At 42.2% G+C, this 23,981-nt stretch overlaps 2 protein-coding genes and 1 long non-coding RNA gene across 3 annotated transcripts in view; all 3 read right to left on the bottom strand.

Annotated features, from left to right (window-relative positions):
* Positions 1–249: 249 nt before the first annotated feature.
* LOC146581131 (uncharacterized) overlaps positions 250–23,981 on the bottom strand; it is a 76,267-nt gene continuing 52,535 nt past the window's right edge. The window contains exon 2 of the long non-coding RNA XR_014891302.1: positions 250–770. This is a non-coding gene — a long non-coding RNA (uncharacterized LOC146581131). The remainder of the gene's footprint in view (positions 771–23,981) is intronic.
* LOC146581134 (ribonuclease inhibitor-like) lies at positions 8,333–23,626 on the bottom strand. The gene is made up of 5 exons (XM_085267514.1): positions 23,563–23,626; positions 20,754–20,889; positions 13,315–13,491; positions 10,985–11,158; positions 8,333–8,831 (listed from the first exon to the last, which is right to left on the bottom strand). The coding sequence occupies exons 2-5, from the start codon at positions 20,861–20,863 to the stop codon at positions 8,636–8,638; spliced, it is 657 nt and encodes a 218-aa protein (XP_085123640.1). The 5' UTR covers positions 20,864–20,889; positions 23,563–23,626; the 3' UTR covers positions 8,333–8,635.
* LOC146581135 (protein NLRC3-like) lies at positions 15,900–18,053 on the bottom strand. The gene is made up of 2 exons (XM_085267509.1): positions 17,846–18,053; positions 15,900–17,704 (listed from the first exon to the last, which is right to left on the bottom strand). The coding sequence occupies exons 1-2, from the start codon at positions 18,051–18,053 to the stop codon at positions 15,900–15,902; spliced, it is 2,013 nt and encodes a 670-aa protein (XP_085123635.1).

The raw sequence follows: 23,981 nt of genomic DNA, 5'->3' as shown, positions 1-23,981 counted from the left end.
GAACTCTCCCACACACATCACATCACTATAAGACTGGACTCTCACACACACCACATCACTATAAGACTGGACTCTCACACACATCACATCACTATAAGACTGGACTCTCACACACATCACATCACCACACACACTGGTTTTTCTTCATGTACACTTCCTTATAATCTCTTTCTGCTATTTGCACATTTTTACTGTAAATTTCTAAGTTAAATCTGTAAATTTTGTAATAACCTGTAAATTGTAAATACTGTAAAACCACTGTCATTTAATGGTCGGGCATTGCACAGCTACAAGCATTTCACCTCATGTCATACTGGGTATGGTTGTGTGTGTGACAAATAAAATTTGAATTTGAATTTGAAAGTTTTTCCAGGTGAGTTTGATCCAGGAGGGTCTGAAGCCAGAGTCAGACAGAGACTGTGCAGAGACTGTAGAAGGACAGAGCAGCAGCAGAGCAGTCCAGATACACTGATGATCCTCTGTCAGATCCAGAGGGACACACAGGGATGATGCTGGACTCTACATTGTGTCTGACAGTGGAGCTGTTCTCAGAGCAGTTCACTCTGCAGCACTGACAGTCATCTGCACTTCTTCTCATTCCTCTGTCAGTCACTGCTGGATGAAGCTCTCCTCTCCACCTCCCAGTAACATGGCCCAGTCAGAGCGTCTCTACACACAAGCTGCTGCTGCTTCAACCTCTCTGGATCATCAGGACACAGCTCCTCCTCTCTCAGCACACACACCGTCCTGTTTACCATCATAGCCTCCACCTGCAGAGAGAAGAAGGAAGAGCAGAGGAGATAAACGAGTGTTTCCAGAGACTCTTCATCAGCTGTCAGTCAGTGATGCAGCACATCCAGTATAAAGAGCAGCAGGGACTTCAGTGCTGGGACTGTACTAGGACTCATTGTTGCTTCACTTTTTCTAATCTTTGGATTTTTATTGAAGTTGATGAAAATGTTTTTCCCTCCTAGTTTGAGTTTGGACTTTCATTCATTAGAAGAACCTTGGTGTGTCCACTCTGAGCTCTGTAGGAACCCCAACAACAAGCCCAACAATCCAGATGGACGGTTCCAGCTGTTAACTGGAGGAATTCCATCCAAACATCTGCTCTCACTAAATTCTTCCTCACCTACAGACTGTGTTCTTCACTGCTTTAAACTTGGAAATGAATGCAGTCATTGGTCTGCGTGCTGCTTTGTTCAGAGAGCTGATTGGCTGTTGACAGTGTTTGATCAGAGCGTGTCAGCCGTTACCATGGTGACCATAAAGGTCAGAAACAGGAAGTGTTTGTGTCCAATCCTGAAGCCTGTCACCATTCTCCTCTCACAGCTTCACTGAGAAGCTGCAGCTTTACAGGAAACACTGGATCTTTGTTTCATACTGACTGTGTTTAGTACAATACTGCTGACAGCACCACCCACTCACTCCATCACTCTACTTACACCAGAGTCTCCAGTCTGTAGTCTGGACTCTGCTGAAGATCAGACAGCTGCTTCACATCTGGATCCTTCAGGTTGTTGTCCCACAGGTCCAGCTGTCTCAGATGGGAGGGGTTGGACTTCAGTGCTGCTGCCAGATAATCACAGCTGATCTCTGACAAACCACAGAAACTCAATCTGTATAAAGAATGAAAGATGTAAGTTTATTAGACAAAGTGTGAGCTTGAAATCATTCAGTGTTTCATCATCTGTTCAGAGCTGAAGAAGGTTCAGAATGTAGAAGTTTAGAAAATGGAAACTCCAAACAGCTGAAGCCAACAGGAAGCAGCTTCAAACAGGAAACTGTGCAGAGTTTCAGACTATATGTCCTGATGCAGCCAGTTGGATTTTGGAGATTTGAATCTCTGTTCTGTGACTAAGTCCTTGAATCATTTCTTCCAGTTGGTCCAACAAGACAGACTAAGTGTTGGACATGTGTTGTGGCTCCATTAGGGGAGCTTCTAAATGTGATGTGATGGCCCCTCTGGGTCTGTCAGGTCACAGGACTGAAGAGAGCTCAAACTGGGCACACAGTTGTTCCAGTCTGGACCAAAGACTCTATACTGGGACTGAGGGACTGCTTTGACTGCACCCACTGGGACTTTTTAAAGGCTCATGTTCTCACTTAGATCATCGATTTCTACTTACATTTCTTTCTGGGAAAAATGGGGATTACTTTGGAAACAGGAAGTATTTTCCCCAATAAGCAGCCCTGGATTAGTAAATCACTCCAACATGTTCTCAGGCAGAAGAAGCTGTCTTGTTATGAGGGAGAGAAGAAAAAGATTGAGGCACAGAAACTTGTTGAAAGAGAGATAAAGCAGCTAAAATCAGGTGTAAAAGTAAAGCAGAGGATGAGCTGAATAAAGGACACTCAAGGCTGGCTTGGAAAGGAATGAAGTCCATGGTGGGGATGCAGAACAAGGAGCAAAGATGAATGTGATGCTGAATCAGCAGAAGACTTGGACTCATTTGATTCCAGCTTTGATATCATTGATTTCAATGAAGAGCTTTGTGATTGTAGCAAAGGGCTGGTAGCTCTGAGAGTCCCACTGATGAGGTGTTTGTGTGGAAATCTCTTAGTGGGACCAAAGAGAGAAAAAGCCCTGGTCCTGATGCTGTGGGAGGGAAATGATTGAAGTGTGCTGTGAGGAACTGACTGGGAGATTTTCACACATTTTCCAGTCCTCCTTGGAACAACAGGAAGTTCCCAGCATATGGAAACAAAGGTTAAGTGTCCTATGGCACTCAGTGATGATGGTGCTGTGGCCCCACCACCTCCACCTCTTTGTAAAGGAACTAACTGTCATCTGAAGCTTCAAATGGAACTAAGACTTCCTCCACTAGGTGGCAGTGTCTGATGAGAAAGTGTTAGTGGAGCTGGCCTGGAGTCAGAAACAGGAAGATGCAGGATTTGGGCTGAAATGGGGAAAAGTGGTTCGCACTAGTGCCTTAAAGCAAGAAGGTTGTAGGTTGAAGCTTGTTGGCCTTTCTGTGGAGGTTGGATGTTCTCCCACAGTCCAATGAAATGCTGCTTAGGTTCATTGGTGCTTCTAAATTGGCTGTAGGTATGGATGTGAGAGAGTGCTTCTCTGTCTCCCTCTGTTGGCCCTGTGATGGACTGCTCACCTGTGCAGGTGGACCACGCCTCTTGCCCTATGACAGCTAGGGCACAGGCTGCAGCCCTGTGAGCCTAAGCTGAATAAACAGTTAGCAAAAATGATCCATAGATGGCCTGAAATTCCCCAGTTAGCAGTTTGGTAGATAGCTATGACATGCTAATCCCATCCAGCAGCTGTATTCTACCTGTAAGCTGCTCCATGCTGAGCCAAAGCACTTTTTCATATACAAATTACAACCTTTAATAGAAACCTATTGGTCAGCATCTTATTAGCCTGCTGTTAGCTTCATTCCACAGAAAACTGAGAGAAACTAACAGAGTTGATAAAGAATAAAGAGAAATGTGCTGATTTAAAGCCTTTGAAGTGCTTCAGATGATCTCTGTCCACTTCTGTCCACTCATTCATTCATGTAAGCTTTCTAATGCAGCTTTGATCTTCACAGTCTGCTTCATGAAACTCATTCTAACCCTGAATGTCAGAGTGTTCCTCCTTCTCTTTCCCATCATTCATGCTGGCAGTGGAGGAGATTTGGATGTTGGACTGTGTTTTGGATGATGTGTGTATGTTTGTGTTGGACTGCTGTCTGTAAAGCAAACGCACATTTTGCTTTGGATTTCAGTGTCAGACAGACTTTAAGGTGGAATGAAGAGTTTGAGAGTTTCACAGTGAATTATCCAGTGGAGGATTTTTCTTCTTCTTTGAAGGTTTGAAATGTGAACATTGTTCTGCTGCAGTCAATGGACTAAACCAGAGAAGAAGAAAACAGACTTTACCATGAAGATCCTCAGTGTGGATCAGTATAATATCAGCCTGATGTCTGCAGTTTAGTGTCAGCACAACTTTCACATCATATTCATCTCAGCACAACTAAAACATGCTGACTGACCTCAGAGTTTCAAGTCCACATCCTGGACTCTCCAGGAAACCACACAGATGCTTCACTCCTGAATCCTGCAGCTTGTTGTTACTCAGGTCCAGCTGTCTCAGATGGGAGGGGTTGGACTTCAGTGCTGCTGCCAGATAATCACAGCTGATCTCTGACAAACCACAGCTCCTCAATCTGTATAAAGAATGAAAGATGTAAGTTTATTAGACAAAGTGTGAGCTTGAAATCATTCAGTGTTTCATCATCTGTTCAGAGCTGAAGAAGGTTCAGAATGTAGAAGTTTAGAAAATGGAAACTCCAAACAGCTGAAGCCAACAGGAAGCAGCTTCAAACAAACACAACAAGAGAAAAAACTCTGAATATTTCACATTAAAGTCGTACATTTCTCATAAAAACAGGACAAAGACTTGAAAAAGTCGTGTTTTTCCTTCCAGGAACCACAAGGCTTCACTTTTAAAGGTGAAGTGTGAAAGAAATGGACATATTTGAAGTCCAACACCTTTTTCCAGTCACATTATTAAAGCAGACAAACTACAAGCTCATTTTCATTCCAACAAGTCATCTTCTGACCTGGACTAACAACACTGGTCTCTATGTGCAGCTGGCTGTGAGACCAGTGCTCAGGGAGCGTCTACAAAGTGCAACACTGAAAGAACATCACACACTCATTTGCTTCCAGCACTTTCACACAAACATCTACTGTCATTATTGTCACCAAACTCTGTGGATCCTTTATTGCAAATTCAAATGGGATCAAATGGTCAGACAAAAGAGGGTTATGAGGAAATATGATGAAATGTTGTGTATTAGCAGCAAGTTATTGAATCTTTTTCCTCAGAAACCAAACAAAATGATTGACAAACATGTTTTTACAAACTCAGTGTTGGACTTGGATCAGCAGGATAAGCTGATGTTTAAAGGCATTTGAGTCTCGCTGTATGAGAGTCCAGTTATTACTCAATATTTATGGATGATGTTCTTTCAGTGTTGCACTTTGTAGACGCTCCCTGAGCCTCACAGCCAGCTGCACATGGACCAGCTGACATTACCCAGCATTAGAGGCGGCTGTAAAAAAATGGATTTTCCTATTTAAATGGTTCTAATTTGAATAAAGCGATGTTGATTCATTCAATCCTGAATCGATTTTTAATATAAATGTATTTTGCCAGAATCTCAGGTTAAAGCTCCCAAAAGTATTTCAACAACAAGCAAACAGATAAAACAGTAAATGAGAGCAGCTAAACACACAAAGATGGAAACACAGAGCGTGGATCGTTCACTCGACGGCACGTACACGGACACGCCGTCGGGGCTGAAAGTGGACAGCTCACAGATCCTGAAGCTGCAGGTTTCATCTGTCTCCAACCAAAACTGAGTGAACCAGCAGCAGAAGAAGATCCAAACTACGCTTTACGTTTGATGAACATCGTCATGAATTCTCTCTGACTTTGACGTTTACTTCCTGCACAGCTCTCTCTCTCTCTCAGTGTACTTCAAGAACAGTTTACCTTCAAAAATCTGTTTCCTGCATTATTCACTGCTTATTACGCACCAGTCTGCTGTTGTATTCACTGCTGTCGGCCTCCCAAAACAAAGCCTCATTTCTGCTGTTCAATACTGAAGAAATGTAAACCTTTTAAAATGATGACAGATTACAAACTCTCAGCTGTGTCTGTAATCAAACCTCTGTAACTTTGCTTCACTTCAGCAGCATCAGCTCATGTTCACATGTTGATTCATGGTTTGCTTCAGTTTTTGATGGACTGCAGAATATTTTGAAGGTTATCTGCTATAAAAAGCCAGAACAGGAAAATCTGCTTCATGTGTTTCTGTTTGATCCTCAGTGACTTTGACACAAAGGCCTCTGCTGTGATGATCACACCTCTGATCAAGTCTCACAGTGTCAGCTTTGTTTTTATACATATGGATATGTGCTGATAAATGATCAGAGTTATAATATTTCCCACTGTCTGCTGTGTGCCGTGACCTTTGACCTGCTAAAGACAGTCAGCTGTGGATTATTCATTGTTGTGTCTGATACTTAGAACTGTGAGGAAGAACACTACACAGTTAATCAGGGTCCCCTCTCTCTGAATCAGGAAAGGTGGGCAGGCCGCGTGTGGGCCGCGGGCCATACGTTGAGTCTCACTGTTTGAAATGTGAACATTGTTCTGCTGCAGTCAATGGACTAAACCAGAGAAGAAGAAAACAGACTTTACCATGAAGATCCTCAGTGTGGATCAGTATAATATCAGCCTGATGTCTGCAGTTTAGTGTCAGCACAACTTTCACATCATATTCATCTCAGCACAACTAAAACATGCTGACTGACCCCAGAGTTTCAAGTCCACATCCTGGACTCTCCAGGAAACCACACAGATGCTTCACTCCTGAATCCTGCAGCTTGTTGTTCCAGCTCAGGTCCAGCTCTGTCAGATGGGAGGGGTTGGACTTCAGTGCTGCTGCCAGATAATCACAGCTGATCTCTGACAAACCACAGCCCCACAATCTGTATAAAGAATGAAAGATGTAAGTTTATTAGACAAAGTGTGAGCTTGAAATCATTCAGTGTTTCATCATCTGTTCAGAGCTGAAGAAGGTTCAGAATGTAGAAGTTTAGAAAATGGAAACTCCAAACAGCTGAAGCCAACAGGAAGCAGCTTCAAACAAACACAACAAGAGAAAAAACTCTGAATGTTTCACATTAAAGTCGAACATTTATCATAAAAACAGGACAAAGACTTGAAAAAGTCGTGTTTTTCCTTCCAGGAACCACAAGGCTTCACTTTTAAAGGTGAAGTGTGAAAGAAATGGACATATTTGAAGTCCAACACCTTTTTCCAGTCACATTATTAAAGCAGACAAACTACAAGCTCATTTTCATTCCAACACGTCATCTTCTGACCTGGACTAACAACACTGGTCTCTATGTGCAGCTGGCTGTGAGACCAGTGCTCAGGGAGCGTCTACAAAGTGCAACACTGAAAGAACATCACACACTCATTTGCTTCCAGCACTTTCACACAAACATCTACTGTCATTATTGTCACCAAACTCTGTGGATCCTTTATTGCAAATTCAAATGGGATCAAATGGTCAGACAAAAGAGGGTTATGAGGAAATATGATGAAATGTTGTGTATTAGCAGCAAGTTATTGAATCTTTTTCCTCAGAAACCAAACAAAATGATTGACAAACATGTTTTTACAAACTCAGTGTTGGACTTGGATCAGCAGGATAAGCTGATGTTTAAAGGCATTTGAGTCTCGCTGTATGAGAGTCCAGTTATTACTCAATATTTATGGATGATGTTCTTTCAGTGTTGCACTTTGTAGACGCTCCCTGAGCCTCACAGCCAGCTGCACATGGACCAGCTGACATTACCCAGCATTAGAGGCGGCTGTAAAAAAATGGATTTTCCTATTTAAATGGTTTTAATTTGAATAAAGCGATGTTGATTCATTCAATCCTGAATCGATTTTTAATATAAATGTATTTTGCCAGAATTTCAGGTTAAAGCTCCCAAAAGTATTTCAACAACAAGCAAACAGATAAAACAGTAAATGAGAGCAGCTAAACACACAAAGATGGAAACACAGAGCGTGGATCGTTCACTCGACGGCACGTACACGGACACGCCGTCGGGGCTGAAAGTGGACAGCTCACAGATCCTGAAGCTGCAGGTTTCATCTGTCTCCAACCAAAACTGAGTGAACCAGCAGCAGAAGAAGATCCAAACTACGCTTTACGTTTGATGAACATCGTCATGAATTCTCTCTGACTTTGACGTTTACTTCCTGCACAGCTCTCTCTCTCTCAGTGTACTTCAAGAACAGTTTACCTTCAAAAATCTGTTTCCTGCATTATTCACTGCTTATTACGCACCAGTCTGCTGTTGTGTTCACTGCTGTCGGCCTCCCAAAACAAAGCCTCATTTCTGCTGTTCAATACTGAAGAAATGTAAACCTTTTAAAATGATGACAGATTACAAACTCTCAGCTGTGTCTGTAATCAAACCTCTGTAACTTTGCTTCACTTCAGCAGCATCAGCTCATGTTCACATGTTGATTCATGGTTTGCTTCAGTTTTTGATGGACTGCAGAATATTTTGAAGGTTATCTGCTATAAAAAGCCAGAACAGGAAAATCTGCTTCATGTGTTTCTGTTTGATCCTCAGTGACTTTGACACAAAGGCCTCTGCTGTGATGATCACACCTCTGATCAAGTCTCACAGTGTCAGCTTTGTTTTTATACATATGGATATGTGCTGATAAATGATCAGAGTTATAATATTTCCCACTGTCTGCTGTGTGCCGTGACCTTTGACCTGCTAAAGACAGTCAGCTGTGGATTATTCATTGTTGTGTCTGATACTTAGAACTGTGAGGAAGAACACTACACAGTTAATCAGGGTCCCCTCTCTCTGAATCAGGAAAGGTGGGCAGGCCGCGTGTGGGCCGCGGGCCATACGTTGAGTCTCACTGTTTGAAATGTGAACATTGTTCTGCTGCAGTCAATGGACTAAACCAGAGAAGAAGAAAACAGACTTTACCATGAAGATCCTCAGTGTGGATCAGTATAATATCAGCCTGATGTCTGCAGTTTAGTGTCAGCACAACTTTCACATCATATTCATCTCAGCACAACTAAAACATGCTGACTGACCCCAGAGTTTCAAGTCCACATCCTGGACTCTCCAGGAAACCACACAGATGCTTCACTCCTGAATCCTGCAGCTTGTAGTTGTCACTCAGGTCCAGCTGTCTCAGATGGGAGGGGTTGGACTTCAGTGCTGCTGCCAGATAATCACAGCTGATCTCTGACAAACCACAGTAACTCAATCTGTATAAAGAATGAAAGATGTAAGTTTATTAGACAAAGTGTGAGCTTGAAATCATTCAGTGTTTCATCATCTGTTCAGAGCTGAAGGTTCAGAATGTAGAAGTTTAGAAAATGGAAACTCCAAACAGCTGAAGCCAACAGGAAGCAGCTTCAAACAAACACAACAAGAGAAAAAACTCTGAACGTTTCACATTAAAGTCGAACATTTATCATAAAAACAGGACAAAGACTTGAAAAAGTCGTGTTTTTCCTTCCAGGAACCACAAGGCTTCACTTTTAAAGGTGAAGTGTGAAAGAAATGGACATATTTGAAGTCCAACACCTTTTTCCAGTCACATTATTAAAGCAGACAAACTACAAGCTCATTTTCATTCCAACAAGTCATCTTCTGACCTGGACTAACAACACTGGTCTCTATGTGCAGCTGGCTGTGAGACCAGTGCTCAGGGAGCGTCTACAAAGTGCAACACTGAAAGAACATCACACACTCATTTGCTTCCAGCACTTCCACACAAACATCTACTGTCATTATTGTCACCAAACTCTGTGGATCCTTTATTGCAAATTCAAATGGGATCAAATGGTCAGACAAAAGAGGGTTATGAGGAAATATGATGAAATGTTGTGTATTAGCAGCAAGTTATTGAATCATTTTCCTCAGAAACCAAACAAAATGATTGACAAACATGTTTTTACAAACTCAGTGTTGGACTTGGATCAGCAGGATAAGCTGATGTTTAAAGGCATTTGAGTCTCGCTGTATGAGAGTCCAGTTATTACTCAATATTTATGGATGATGTTCTTTCTGTGTTGCACTTTGTAGACACTCCCTGAGCCTCACAGCCAGCTGCACATGGACCAGCTGACATTACCCAGCATTAGAGGCGGCTGTAAAAAAATGGATTTTCCTATTTAAATGGTTTTAATTTGAATAAAGCGATGTTGATTCATTCAATCCTGAATCGATTTTTAATATAAATGTATTTTGCCAGAATCTCAGGTTAAAGCTCCCAAAAGTATTTCAACAACAAGCAAACAGATAAAACAGTAAATGAGAGCAGCTAAACACACAAAGATGGAAACACAGAGCGTGGATCGTTCACTCGACGGCACGTACACGGACACGCCGTCGGGGCTGAAAGTGGACAGCTCACAGATCCTGAAGCTGCAGGTTTCATCTGTCTCCAACCAAAACTGAGTGAACCAGCAGCAGAAGAAGATCCAAACTACGCTTTACGTTTGATGAACATCGTCATGAATTCTCTCTGACTTTGACGTTTACTTCCTGCACAGCTCTCTCTCTCTCAGTGTACTTCAAGAACAGTTTACCTTCAAAAATCTGTTTCCTGCATTATTCACTGCTTATTACGCACCAGTCTGCTGTTGTGTTCACTGCTGTCGGCCTCCCAAAACAAAGCCTCATTTCTGCTGTTCAATACTGAAGAAATGTAAAGCTTTTAAAATGATGACAGATTACAAACTCTCAGCTGTGTCTGTAATCAAACCTCTGTAACTTTGCTTCACTTCAGCAGCATCAGCTCATGTTCACATGTTGATTCATGGTTTGCTTCAGTTTTTGATGGACTGCAGAATATTTTGAAGGTTATCTGCTATAAAAAGCCAGAACAGGAAAATCTGCTTCATGTGTTTCTGTTTGATCCTCAGTGACTTTGACACAAAGGCCTCTGCTGTGATGATCACACCTCTGATCAAGTCTCACAGTGTCATCTTTGTTTTTATACATATGGATATGTGCTGATAAATGATCAGAGTTATAATATTTCCCACTGTCTGCTGTGTGCCGTGACCTTTGACCTGCTAAAGACAGTCAGCTGTGGATTATTCATTGTTGTGTCTGATACTTAGAACTGTGAGGAAGAACACTACACAGTTAATCAGGGTCCCCTCTCTCTGAATCAGGAAAGGTGGGCAGGCCGCGTGTGGGCCGCGGGCCATACGTTGAGTCTCACTGTTTGAAATGTGAACATTGTTCTGCTGCAGTCAATGGACTAAACCAGAGAAGAAGAAAACAGACTTTACCATGAAGATCCTCAGTGTGGATCAGTATAATATCAGCCTGATGTCTGCAGTTTAGTGTCAGCACAACTTTCACATCATATTCATCTCAGCACAACTAAAACATGCTGACTGACCCCAGAGTTTCAAGTCCACATCCTGGACTCTCCAGGAAACCACACAGATGCTTCACTCCTGAATCCTGCAGCTTGTTGTTACTCAGGTCCAGCTGTCTCAGATGGGAGGGGTTGGACTTCAGTGCTGCTGCCAGATAATCACAGCTGATCTCTGACAAACCACAGCCCCTCAATCTGTATAAAGAATGAAAGATGTAAGTTTATTAGACAAAGTGTGAGCTTGAAATCATTCAGTGTTTCATCATCTGTTCAGAGCTGAAGAAGGTTCAGAATGTAGAAGTTTAGAAAATGGAAACTCCAAACAGCTGAAGCCAACAGGAAGCAGCTTCAAACAAACACAACAAGAGAAAAAACTCTGAATGTTTCACATTAAAGTCGTACATTTCTCATAAAAACAGGACAAAGACTTGAAAAAGTCGTGTTTTTCCTTCCAGGAACCACAAGGCTTCACTTTTAAAGGTGAAGTGTGAAAGAAATGGACATATTTGAAGTCCAACACCTTTTTCCAGTCACATTATTAAAGCAGACAAACTACAAGCTCATTTTCATTCCAACAAGTCATCTTCTGACCTGGACTAACAACACTGGTCTCTATGTGCAGCTGGCTGTGAGACCAGTGCTCAGGGAGCGTCTACAAAGTGCAACACTGAAAGAACATCACACACTCATTTGCTTCCAGCATTTTCACAAAAACATCTACTGTCATTATTGTCACCAAACTCTGTGGATCCTTTATTGCAAATTCAAATGGGATCAAATGGTCAGACAAAAGAGGGTTATGAGGAAATATGATGAAATGTTGTGTATTAGCAGCAAGTTATTGAATCATTTTCCTCAGAAACCAAACAAAATGATTGACAAACATGTTTTTACAAACTCAGTGTTGGACTTGGATCAGCAGGATAAGCTGATGTTTAAAGGCATTTGAGTCTCGCTGTATGAGAGTCCAGTTATTACTCAATATTTATGGATGATGTTCTTTCTGTGTTGCACTTTGTAGACGCTCCCTGAGCCTCACAGCCAGCTGCACATGGACCAGCTGACATTACCCAGCATTAGAGGCGGCTGTAAAAAAATGGATTTTCCTATTTAAATGGTTCTAATTTGAATAAAGCGATGTTGATTCATTCAATCCTGAATCGATTTTTAATATAAATGTATTTTGCCAGAATCTCAGGTTAAAGCTCCCAAAAGTATTTCAACAACAAGCAAACAGATAAAACAGTAAATGAGAGCAGCTAAACACACAAAGATGGAAACACAGAGCGTGGATCGTTCACTCGACGGCACGTACACGGACACGCCGTCGGGGCTGAAAGTGGACAGCTCACAGATCCTGAAGCTGCAGGTTTCATCTGTCTCCAACCAAAACTGACTGAACCAGCAGCAAAAGAAGATCCAAACTACGCTTTACGTTTGATGAACATCGTCATGAATTCTCTCTGACTTTGACGTTTACTTCCTGCACAGCTCTCTCTCTCTCAGTGTACTTCAAGAACAGTTTACCTTCAAAAATCTGTTTCCTGCATTATTCACTGCTTATTACGCACCAGTCTGCTGTTGTGTTCACTGCTGTCGGCCTCTGAAAACAAAGCCTCATTTCTGCTGTTCAATACTGAAGAAATGTAAACCTTTTAAAATGATGACAGATTACAAACTCTCAGCTGTGTCTGTAATCAAACCTCTGTAACTTTGCTTCACTTCAGCAGCATCAGCTCATGTTCACATGTTGATTCATGGTTTGCTTCAGTTTTTGATGGACTGCAGAATATTTTGAAGGTTATCTGCTATAAAAAGCCAGAACAGGAAAATCTGCTTCATGTGTTTCTGTTTGATCCTCAGTGACTTTGACACAAAGGCCTCTGCTGTGATGATCACACCTCTGATCAAGTCTCACAGTGTCAGCTTTGTTTTTATACATATGGATATGTGCTGATAAATGATCAGAGTTATAATATTTCCCACTGTCTGCTGTGTGCCGTGACCTTTGACCTGCTAAAGACAGTCAGCTGTGGATTATTCATTGTTGTGTCTGATACTTAGAACTGTGAGGAAGAACACTACACAGTTAATCAGGGTCCCCTCTCTCTGAATCAGGAAAGGTGGGCAGGCCGCGTGTGGGCCGCGGGCCATACGTTGAGTCTCACTGTTTGAAATGTGAACATTGTTCTGCTGCAGTCAATGGACTAAACCAGAGAAGAAGAAAACAGACTTTACCATGAAGATCCTCAGTGTGGATCAGTATAATATCAGCCTGATGTCTGCAGTTTAGTGTCAGCACAACTTTCACATCATATTCATCTCAGCACAACTAAAACATGCTGACTGACCTCAGAGTTTCAAGTCCACATCCTGGACTCTCCAGGAAACCACACAGATGCTTCACTCCTGAATCCTGCAGCTTGTTGTTGGAGCTCAGGTCCAGCTGTCTCAGATGGGAGGGGTTGGACTTCAGTGCTGCTGCCAGATAATCACAGCTGATCTCTGACAAACCACAGAGACTCAATCTGTATAAAGAATGAAAGATGTAAGTTTATTAGACAAAGTGTGAGCTTGAAATCATTCAGTGTTTCATCATCTGTTCAGAGCTGAAGAAGGTTCAGAATGTAGAAGTTTAGAAAATGGAAACTCCAAACAGCTGAAGCCAACAGGAAGCAGCTTCAAACAAACACAACAAGAGAAAAAACTCTGAATGTTTCACATTAAAGTCGAACATTTATCATAAAAACAGGACAAAGACTTGAAAAAGTCGTGTTTTTCCTTCCAGGAACCACAAGGCTTCACTTTTAAAGGTGAAGTGTGAAAGAAATGGACATATTTGAAGTCCAACACCTTTTTCCAGTCACATTATTAAAGCAGACAAACTACAAGCTCATTTTCATTCCAACAAGTCATCTTCTGACCTGGACTAACAACACTGGTCTCTATGTGCAGCTGGCTGTGAGACCAGTGCTCAGGGAGCGTCTACAAAGTGCAACACTGAAAGAACATCACACACTAATTTGCTTCCATCATCCAACCTGAAGAGGAAACAGAGACGCCTCCCCTTCAAAGTAAAAGCTGCTCCTTTTGGACACAGTATCAAAGAAAGTCTACAGTATAACATAGAAAAGACAGAACAAAGTTTTGGTTGTTTTTAAATTGTGCAGAAATGAAACTACACTAAGCTCAATTATGTGACAGACATTTCATCCCATGTCAGTTTGGCCTCATCCTGGGCCGGATTATCCAGCACACACTCTGACCACAGGCCCAGCTGGGCTCCATCCAAGAGACAGCAAAGAAACCAACACAATAATAAAAAGCACCATGTGATCTTCTTACATCTTCAAGACAAACATAATAAAAACATGAGCATATTTGTTTCCTGATAAAATGATGTGACAGGTAGAACAGAGTAAAGTGGTGGTGTTACAGCCTTTCTCCCCTCTGCTGCCGAGGCTGTTAGTCTCTCCCAAACTCAGCTACAGGACTTCCAAATGAATGAAAGCAGCAGAAGTGGCTTTACAAATGAAAGAGGAAGAGGAGAAGAAGAGGAGAGGGAGGCCACCCTGACCATCACTCCAGCTGAAAACATCACACTTCCATTAAAGTTGGTGAGGAAATGTTGAGCAGGATGAGCTGCTGGCTAATCTGGAGGCTGTAGCAGCAGCTCACAGTCACAGTGGGTTTCCACTCATGAAAAAGCTCTGGCTGCTTCATTTCTCATCTCATATCAGAGACTTTAAAGCTTCACTGAAGCTGTACTGTGATGCTTCCATATTCCAGTGAGGCCTCCATAATGATTTCAGCTGTTCTGTACACACACTGTGTGCCCTGTATGGCTCAAAGTCTCTGCAGCCTGTTTTTATCTGCTATCATCAGATCTTCATCATCCTCATTCACATCCCTCACACACTCTACAGCCTCATCAGCACTGACTTCATCTTCACTGACTGATGGAGCACAACATGAACCTGTGGAGGCTGAAACACTGTCCTGTCAAACATCTCCCCGTCACCACTCCACTTCTGTCAGCCTTTAAATGAACCCTGCTCAAGTCTGTCACTTCTGTTTGGAGCCAAAAGAGGTTAAAGATTATGCCACTACATTCTTGTCTAGAAAATATTAAAGTGTATTTGGTGACACACAAAAAAGGGTAAAGTTTAAGTATAGTTTGGGTCCACACATGTCCAAACCCTGGTGTGTAGGCCTACTTAGTATTGAGAAAAGCCCACTAAAAGAACGCCCACCAGACCAAAGCAATGGTTTTGACTTGATCAGCATTAACCCCGCCCCCTGACTTTGATGGGTGAAGCTGACAAATAAAATGTATTTATGAACAGCGATGCAGGGCCAGGAGTAGCAACGTGAATTAAATAAATACATCATTAAATAATTCATTAAATGTGTCAGTAAAATAATTAAAATAGAAAACAAACCAACAAAATATGTAATTAACTAATTTGAATTGTACATAAATAAATAATGAATTATTTTAAATGAAATTAACCGATAATTCATTATCAATATATTTTTTTAATTAATTACTGAAATAAATAATTCATTAGTGATATATTTATTTAATAAACCATAAAATTATTGCTACTTTACTCAAAATAAATTTAAGACATCAATATTAAAGGTTAAGTTATGATAATGAATACATGCAACTATAACTGATGACATAAGAATTTGGATTTTTAAGCTAAAGCGAAGGTGCTGACTCACTTGGCATGTTACTCTCAAATCCTCCCTAATAACAAGAACATAATTACACTTTAGCCACAAGAGGGCAGCAGCATTAATACAAGTCACGTGTATATAAAGGTACAGTGATTATATTACAGTGATTTTGACAAAAACAAAACAGAGGTTCATGGCAGTGTGTTTTCCATAACATACCAACCAAATTAAATAATAAAAACTTCATAACTTACAGAGCTTTTTTAGAGGCTTTGACCACTGGCAGCAGCCTCAGAAGAGCCTCCTCTGAAGCAAAGTATTTCTTCAGGTCAAAAACATCCAGATCTTTTTCTGATGACAGTAAGATGAAGACCAGAGCTGACCACTGAGCAGGAGACAGTTTATCTGTGGAGAGACGTCCTGAACTCAGGGACTGTTGGATCTCCTCCACTAGAGAACGATCATTCAGTTCATTCAGACAGTGAAACAGATTGATGCTTTTCTCTGCAGACAGATTCTCACTGAGCTTCTCCTTGATGTACTGAACTGCTTCCTGATTGGTCTGTGAGCTACTTCCTGTCTGTGTCAGCAGACCTCGTAGGAGAGTCTGATTGGTCTGCATTGAAAGACCCAGGAGGAAGCGGAGGAACAAGTCCAGGTGTCCATTTGGACTCTGTAAGGCCTTGTTCACAGCACTCTGGTGGAGAGATTGGAGTTTTGGTTTATCAAATAGTTTAGACCACATGGACGTTGTTTGTTGCTCTTCCAGCAGATTGAGTCCAGAGTTGATGAAGGTCAGGTGGACATGAAGAGCAGCCAGAAACTCCTGAACACTGAGATGAACAAAGCAGAACACCTTGTTCTGGTACAGTTGTTTCTCCTCTTTAAAGATCTGTGTGAACACTCCTGAGCACACTGAGGCTGCTCTGATATCGATGCCACACTCTGTCAGGTCTGGTTCATAGAAGATCAGGTTTCCTTTCTGCAGCTGATCAAAAGCCAGTTTTCCCAGAGACTCAATTATCTTCCTGCTCTCTGGACTCCAGTGTGGATCTGTCTCAGCTCCTCTATCATATTTGATCCTCTTCACTTTGGCCTGAACCACCAGGAAGTGGATGTACATCTCAGTCAGGGTCTTGGGCAGCTCTCCTCCCTCTCTGGTTTCCAGCACATCCTCCAGAACTGTAGCAGTGATCCAGCAGAAGACTGGGATGTGACACATGATGTGGAGGCTTCGAGCTTTCTTGATGTGGGAGATGATCCTGCTGGCCTGCTCCTCATCTCTGAATCTCTTCCTGAAGTACTCCTCCTTCTGTGGGTCAGTGAACCCTCTGACCTCTGTCACCATGTCGACACACTGAGGAGGGATCTGATTGGCTGCTGCAGGTCGTGTTGTTATCCAAAGGCGAGCAGAAGGGAGCAGGTTCCCTCTGATGAGGTTTGTCAGCAGCTCATCCAATGAGGTGGACTTTCTTGTTTCAGTCAGGATTTTAGTTTTGTTGAAGTCCAAATTAAGTCGACACTCATCCAGACCATCAAGTATGAACACAACCTGGAAGTCTTCAAGCCTGCAGATTCCTGATTCGTTAGTTTGATTAAAGAAGTGATGAACAAGTTCCACCAAGCTGAACTTTTCCTCTTTCAGCACATTCAGCTCTCTGAAAGTGAATGGAAATATGAACTGGATGTCCTGGTTGGCTTTGTCTTCAGCCCAGTCCAGGCTGTATTTCTGTGTTAAGACTGTTTTCCCAATGCCAGCCACTCCCTTTGTCAGCACTGTTCTGATTGGTTCGTCTCTTCCAGGTGAGGCTTTAAAGATGTCTTCTTGTCTGATTGTTGTTTCTGGTCTGTCTGGTTTCCTGGATGCTGTTTCAATCTGTCTGACCTCATGTTCATCATTGACCTCTGCAGTCCCTCCCTCTGTGATGTAGAGCTCTGTGTAGATCTGATTCAGGAGGGTTGGGCTTCCTGCTTTAGCGATGCCCTCAAACACACACTGGAACTTCTTCTTCAGTTGGGCTTTAAGTTCACGTTTACAGAGTGGAGCAAATATTTCTGAAGGTAAGAATTTCAGAAACAAATATTATATAATAAATATCATAGCCTTTCAGTACCCTGAAAGGATGAATGTCTATTGGTCCATTTCTTGAGCTATTAGGAAAGATCAATATTCAGTCTTTAGAGAAATTCTCTTACTGCTCTGCAGATGGTCAGCCATCTCATGCTGCTTAAGTCTCCTCAAGAAGTGGAGTGTGATCTTCAGAAATGCTTCTCTGCAGCTCTTTCTTTCATCTTCATCCTCTCCTTCAAACATCTCCTCATCCTCCATCTGGCTCTTTAAAGTTTCTGGGTGATCTGGACTCAGAAGCTTCTGGATCTTCTTCAGCTCGTTCTTCACAAACATGGTGATGTTGTCCTCCAGCCGCTGGAAAAGAAGACTATATGAATTACCCAGTGGTAAATGGACTGGTTCTTATATAGCTCTCTTTGATACTCTGTGCACACAAAGCATTTATACAACATGCCTCATTCAACCAAGCACATTGTTCTATGCTTAAATACTTTCTTTCACACTCTGATGGATGCATCAGAGGGCAGCTTGGGTTTAGTACGTTACCCAGTACATTTGCCAGCCAGGGTTTGATTCACAAACCTTCTGACTAGTAGCTGACCTGCTCCCCTCCTGAGCTACAGTCACCCCAATCTGACTGAAATCATGGAGCCCAAACTCTGACTTATGTTGGACACACTGACAATCCTCTGGTCCACAAAGTGCAGCATAGAGGTGACTGAAAAGAACAAATGTAAACGTAGTACTACAAACCATAACCACAGAGTCCAGGTGTGTTTGATGTTGCTGTGCAGACTGACCAGTGGAAACCTCTGCTCTCTGCTGGTCCACTCTGTGGAGGAGTAATGTATAATTAGCTCATGTTATGTCTGTCCACACACAGACACAAGCTAAAGGTCCATGAAGTGATGTTTGGATGGGTTCAGTCAATCAGATGACTGTCATGGTGAAGCTTTGCTAGTCCTGCTGATCCCACTGAGAATTAACAACTCAGTTTCCAGATGTCTGTAGTTTTCTGCTCAGTTTCTTTAGTCCCAACAGCTCTTACCATCTCCTGCATAAAGCTTTCCCTCCATGCTCAGATGCCCTGGAACAAGGTGCTCTCTTTATATCAGTGACTGGTTTAAAGGGACAACTCGCCAAACTTTGTGTCAGCAAAAGTAGTTCTAATGTTTATTACATTTATTACATTTTTACATTTTTGCACACACAAATCAATGAACGCAAAAACATGAACTTTCCAGATATTTTGTTTTACAATGTTACAAATCTCAGTTCACAACTACACAGTCTGATTTACAAGTACAAAATATTTATGACCACAGTTTGAGCCAATGTATGTCCCGAGTCTGTGGACTCAGTAGTTTTGTTTTGATTGTTATTGTCTTTTGTTACAATTTCATTCTGATTAAGATTTTCTAGTTCTGAGGTTTTGGTTTCTGTGTTCCCTCTGTACTGTGTTAGTATTGTGTCTCTGTGTTCACTTCCTGTTTTATTTTGACAGTGCCATGTCCTATGTTAGTGTGTCTACTTTTGCTTCCCCTTGTCTGGTTATGTCCAATGAATCCTGCTGTGTCTCCCTTTTCTCATTCCCTGATGGCTCTTTTGTGTATATGAGCCCTTTGTTTTCTCCTGCTTGTTGCTGGTTCGTCTGTGTTGTCTCCCCGTGTCTCCGTTTAAGGTTTCAGGTTAGTTTTTTGGTTTTTTCAGTAGAGGTTATCTTAGCTTCTGCACAGGCCATCTCCACTGCACTTCACCGTTGCAATACAGCTCACTCACGTCACAGCAGTGTCGGCATCTTGGGTCCTTTATTAAATTCAACATGGCTCGCCCCGCTAGCCGTGACATAAGATGTGAAAACAATATTTAAGGTGCAGGGCCAACAAACTGAGTCTAGAAATAAACTCAGAGTTGATTGAATTAGCATTTTGAATTGGCTGATCTGAGTTACTTCAATCAAGTCTATGTTCACTTTGAGTTAAGATTATACGTGATTGATGTAAAAGAAAAAAGCCGTCATCAGCAACTGATTCTGATTTAGCAGGTTTTCAAATCTAAACGGTACCCATCCCTAGCTGGATGTAGTTAAACCTTTACTTAAAAAGCATCCCTAGACCCAGCTGTCTTAGCTAATTATAGGCCAATCTCCAACCTGACAATCCTTGAAAGAGTAGTTGGGGGGCGACAATCAGAGGGGCAGTGTGATGATCTTTGGTTACAAACTACCGCAGTCAAGTCCAGAGGTGGGTAGTAACGAGTTACATTTACTCCGTTACGTTTACTTGAGTACGTTTTTGAAAAAAACTGTGCCATTAAAGTACCTTTTGTTACTTTAATGGCACACATGTTAATGTTAGCCATTTAAATATTAGCAGTTAGCTGAGGCCACAAGAAGAAGAGGCCCTAGAAGAACAATGGATGATAAGATTAGATTTTCAAGACTAGGCAGAGACGTGTTTTCCTTTACTGTCTCTTACAGAGGAGGGAGCAGATACCAGACGAGGTCACGGAGGTACGGGGAGGATTCGCAGCAGACAGCAAGACTGCCACGTCCATGCGAGAGAGCGATGGCTACGATAATCTCTGTTTTTGTCTCCCTATATAATGTTGTACAGCCCATGTGAGGGTTATCCTCTCTGTGAACCAGATGCTTGATTTCACACAGAGGTCCACCAACTGAATTTGATCAGTTATGGAACGATTTACCTCGACAGGCTCCTTCACTCGCTGCTTTCAAACCTCCTTTAAAACACACTTTTACTCCCTGACCTTTGACCCAGTGTGACATGTTGACTCACTACCTCAGACAGCTTAAAAATAGTCTTTTTGTTTTTTGGTGCTGCCTAAAAGAACCGTAAAATATCTGTCCTATATACAGTTATGTTCATATATTTTTGTGCTACATCAGGAAACTCAAAAACATAGTTTTTAATATTTTAATCCTTATTTTTAAAACTGTTTTTGTCATTTTTCTTCTCCCATTGCATCAAAATCATTATTTACACTGAATAAATGAGTCAGCAGCTCTCTTACATTCTTGCTGCAGGTTCATTACTGAAGTCTGGAGGGTTTCCTTTGGACCAGTCACTCCTTACAGACACACAGCTGGATGCTGCAGATCCTGCTCCATCCTCTTCCTCCATCTTCTTGATGTCAGGGTGGAGTTAGTCTGAGAGGTAAACACACACACTCAGAGGTGCTGTTGTACTGGAAGCATCACACTGACAGGTTTCTAAAGTTCTCATTGATCATTTCATGGAGTTTCTGTGGTAAACACTGTCCTGTGACGTATGTGTTATGGTGAGGGTCATGAGGGCTAACCAGCCCCACTCCTTCCTCCTCATATTTCAGCCTGAAGCACAATAACAGCCTAAACCTAACCAGGAGGCTGTAACCTCAAAGGGACTTCATGGTTAGAAATAAAGGTTCAATGAAATGAAGCAGATCATAAAGACATGAGTTCCAACTTTAAAAGAAGCATCCACACGATGACGGCACAGCAGAGGAGCACTTTCTCTAACACACTGATTCAGTTCCACTGACACAAGGACACACACAGGAAGGCACACACACACAAGCCTTTATAAGAAACAACACAATCATCTGCGCTTGACTTGTCAATCCAAGTCCTTAGCCCATGAGCCCGCGGTATCAGACCACAGATATTCCCTTACTTTGAAAAAATAAAGCCAGGTTTCAGAACAGACCTGATGTTTATGCTACAGCCTGTTTACCAATATAATCAATATCAGATATCAGAGCAAAAGAAACCTCGGTGATCAGGACGCTGGGACTGAGAACAGGAAGTGGCTCAAACGTCACAGTTTCATAATGTCACCCTGAACTCCACTCACCAAGGGCGTAGATTTGGCATGGACGGAAGGGACGTGTCCCCACCAATAATTTGATCTCTTCGAGTAAAGAAAAACAAACCCGATAGTAAGAAAAAAACGATCTGTCAGCGTCTCATTCAGCGAGCGGAGCAGAAAAAGTTAAATTACGTTCTCTACTGGAGTCCTACATCATGTGACAAATATGGCCAATGTGATTGGCTGAGCCTTTCAGGGAGCTCTGTTTAGTTCCAGCAGCGGCAAACCTGCGCTGCGAGGAGGAGAGGAGGATGGCAGCGCAAAGGAAGAACCTGGATATAAGAAATTGTTTTTCAAAGAAACCTGTAAGTCACTTAAAGTCAAGTTCACTCATATAATGTGTCCGTCTCAATAACGTTACAGGCTATGCCGGGTTCTCACACAGCTGAATAAACTGCTGTGTGAAAACAGCAGTTTATTCGACCATCTACGCCAGCGTCCGGTTATATTTTAGACAGCAAGGAACAGACGGCAGGTGACGTAATTCTGAAGGCTAGACCGTCCAATTTCACAGTCGCTCATTTCCGGTCTACCCAGCTTTCGGAGGACCCGGCCCACTTAGACCACTAAGGCCGCGTCCTCAGGTGGACGCAGCCTCTGAAGTTGGACACCCCCGGCCTGTTTCCGGCTGGACAATAATAACAGTGACATTTAACTTATTTTATCCGATAAATAAACACTGTAAGTTTCAAGTTTTTTGTATATATATATATGTACATGTATCCCCCCCCTCCCCCCCAGCCCCTTTAGGTCTCCCTAATTCTGAGGTCTTATGGTTGGCAAGTAGGTGCTAGGCTTGGTCCAAATCAGTCTAAAATTGTATGTAACCACGAATAATGTGATTCCATGTCCACCAGGAGAGACTGGACAGTATAGATGTAAAACAAATATGCCAGCAGTTCATTTCAGCTAACGACAGGAGCAGGCATGTGTTTGTTGTGTGGGCATGTAGTCCATATCTGTTGCTGTAACAGTAGTTCATGTTTAGAATTAAACATCCCAGCTCACTGATCTGATAGAGGGCAGTAGTGCCTGAAATGTTGCATAATGTTGCTGAGAGATCATTTACTTTGTGGTAATCTTAGATGAGTAGTTTTATGGACAAAACCCACCAGATCATTCAGTGTTCCCTTAGTGCTAATGTATCAGAGATGTTGGTGTAGTATAACTGAAGTAATGTTGTTAAGTCCTTAAAGTCATATTCTTTTATTGTCTTGACTGCATTTGAAGCCATTTTTACTTTTGTATGATACCTGATTTATATGGAATATGGCTGAAGTAAACTAAAGCCTGAAATACTTAGTCAGTCATTTGCTTAATAGTAATTTAACATCACATAATTCACATATAAAACTATGAATTGTAATTTTAAACGGTTTAAAAGCATGTAGAATAGCACATGTAGGCAAGTATATTTCTCCTCTTTTTATCAAGAAGCAAAAACAAAAAGGAAAAACTAAGAAACGGGGCAGGGGTCGATGGTTGAATCATCCGTCCCCACCAATGCCACAACCAAATCTACACCCTTGCCACTCACGGAGTTTCTGTCGCCATTGTAGTTTTTAAAGTCCCGTGATAAAGGCGGGTCTTTCTGTGAATCCGCACGCTCATTGGCTAATAGGTCGAGATTGACACATCGTTATCCAATGAGCGTGCGGGAACTTCCGACATAAAGTTGTTTCCTTTGAAAAACCAAAGTCTGATTATTTTGCCTCCACTGACGGAGCCTGTTGTTCCCGCCACAGAGACACAGTAATGTCAGAGCGGTGTTAACACTCACCCTGCCTCAGCACAGCTCTCACTCTCCTCCTGCTCTCTCACACTAAACGGAGGCTCAGCTAAACTCACTTCCTCTCTACTTACAGGAAACCAGCGCTCAGAGGAGCCGACCGGCCTCACATTTCACCCACAGACACGAACAGCGTGGAATTATTTTATGTCATAAGAAGAAACATATTCATGTAAACACTCACCTGCCTCAGCTCCACCTTCCTCCTCCTGCTGCTCTGAAAGGAGGCTCAATGCTTTCACTTTCACTGCTGCTCCCTAAACACAGAGGATGCTGGGACTTGTAGTTTTTTCCTTCCGGTGCGGTCTTCCTCTTTGTTTGTTTGTGTTTGTGTTCAAGTTATTTCGATCATGTAAACATCAACAGAACACGTGAAGCCACACAGAGTTTGTATGTCGAGGTGGGTAGGAGGGTTTGAGGGTTTGGGGAGGGGTCAGAGGGAAGAGGTCTCTCAGTCTTGACAATCCACATTGATGGCATTGCATCTTTCAACGTGTTTGTGGGTCGATTTGGATGCTCCAGGTGTGAGAGCAGCCACTCAGCCTCTACTGCAGATGTGTGTCACAAGTTCATCTAGTAGTAGGCTATGGCACTTGGCCACAG

This window comes from Mchenga conophoros, linkage group LG3 (genome assembly GCF_057382185.1).
Source record: "Mchenga conophoros isolate Kocher_MC1m ecotype Shallow Benthic linkage group LG3, M_conophoros_male_GT1.1, whole genome shotgun sequence".
Lineage (NCBI taxonomy): Eukaryota > Metazoa > Chordata > Actinopteri > Cichliformes > Cichlidae > Mchenga > Mchenga conophoros.
Note: the sequence above shows the minus strand (reverse complement) of the source record. Positions and strands in the feature narration are given on the sequence as shown.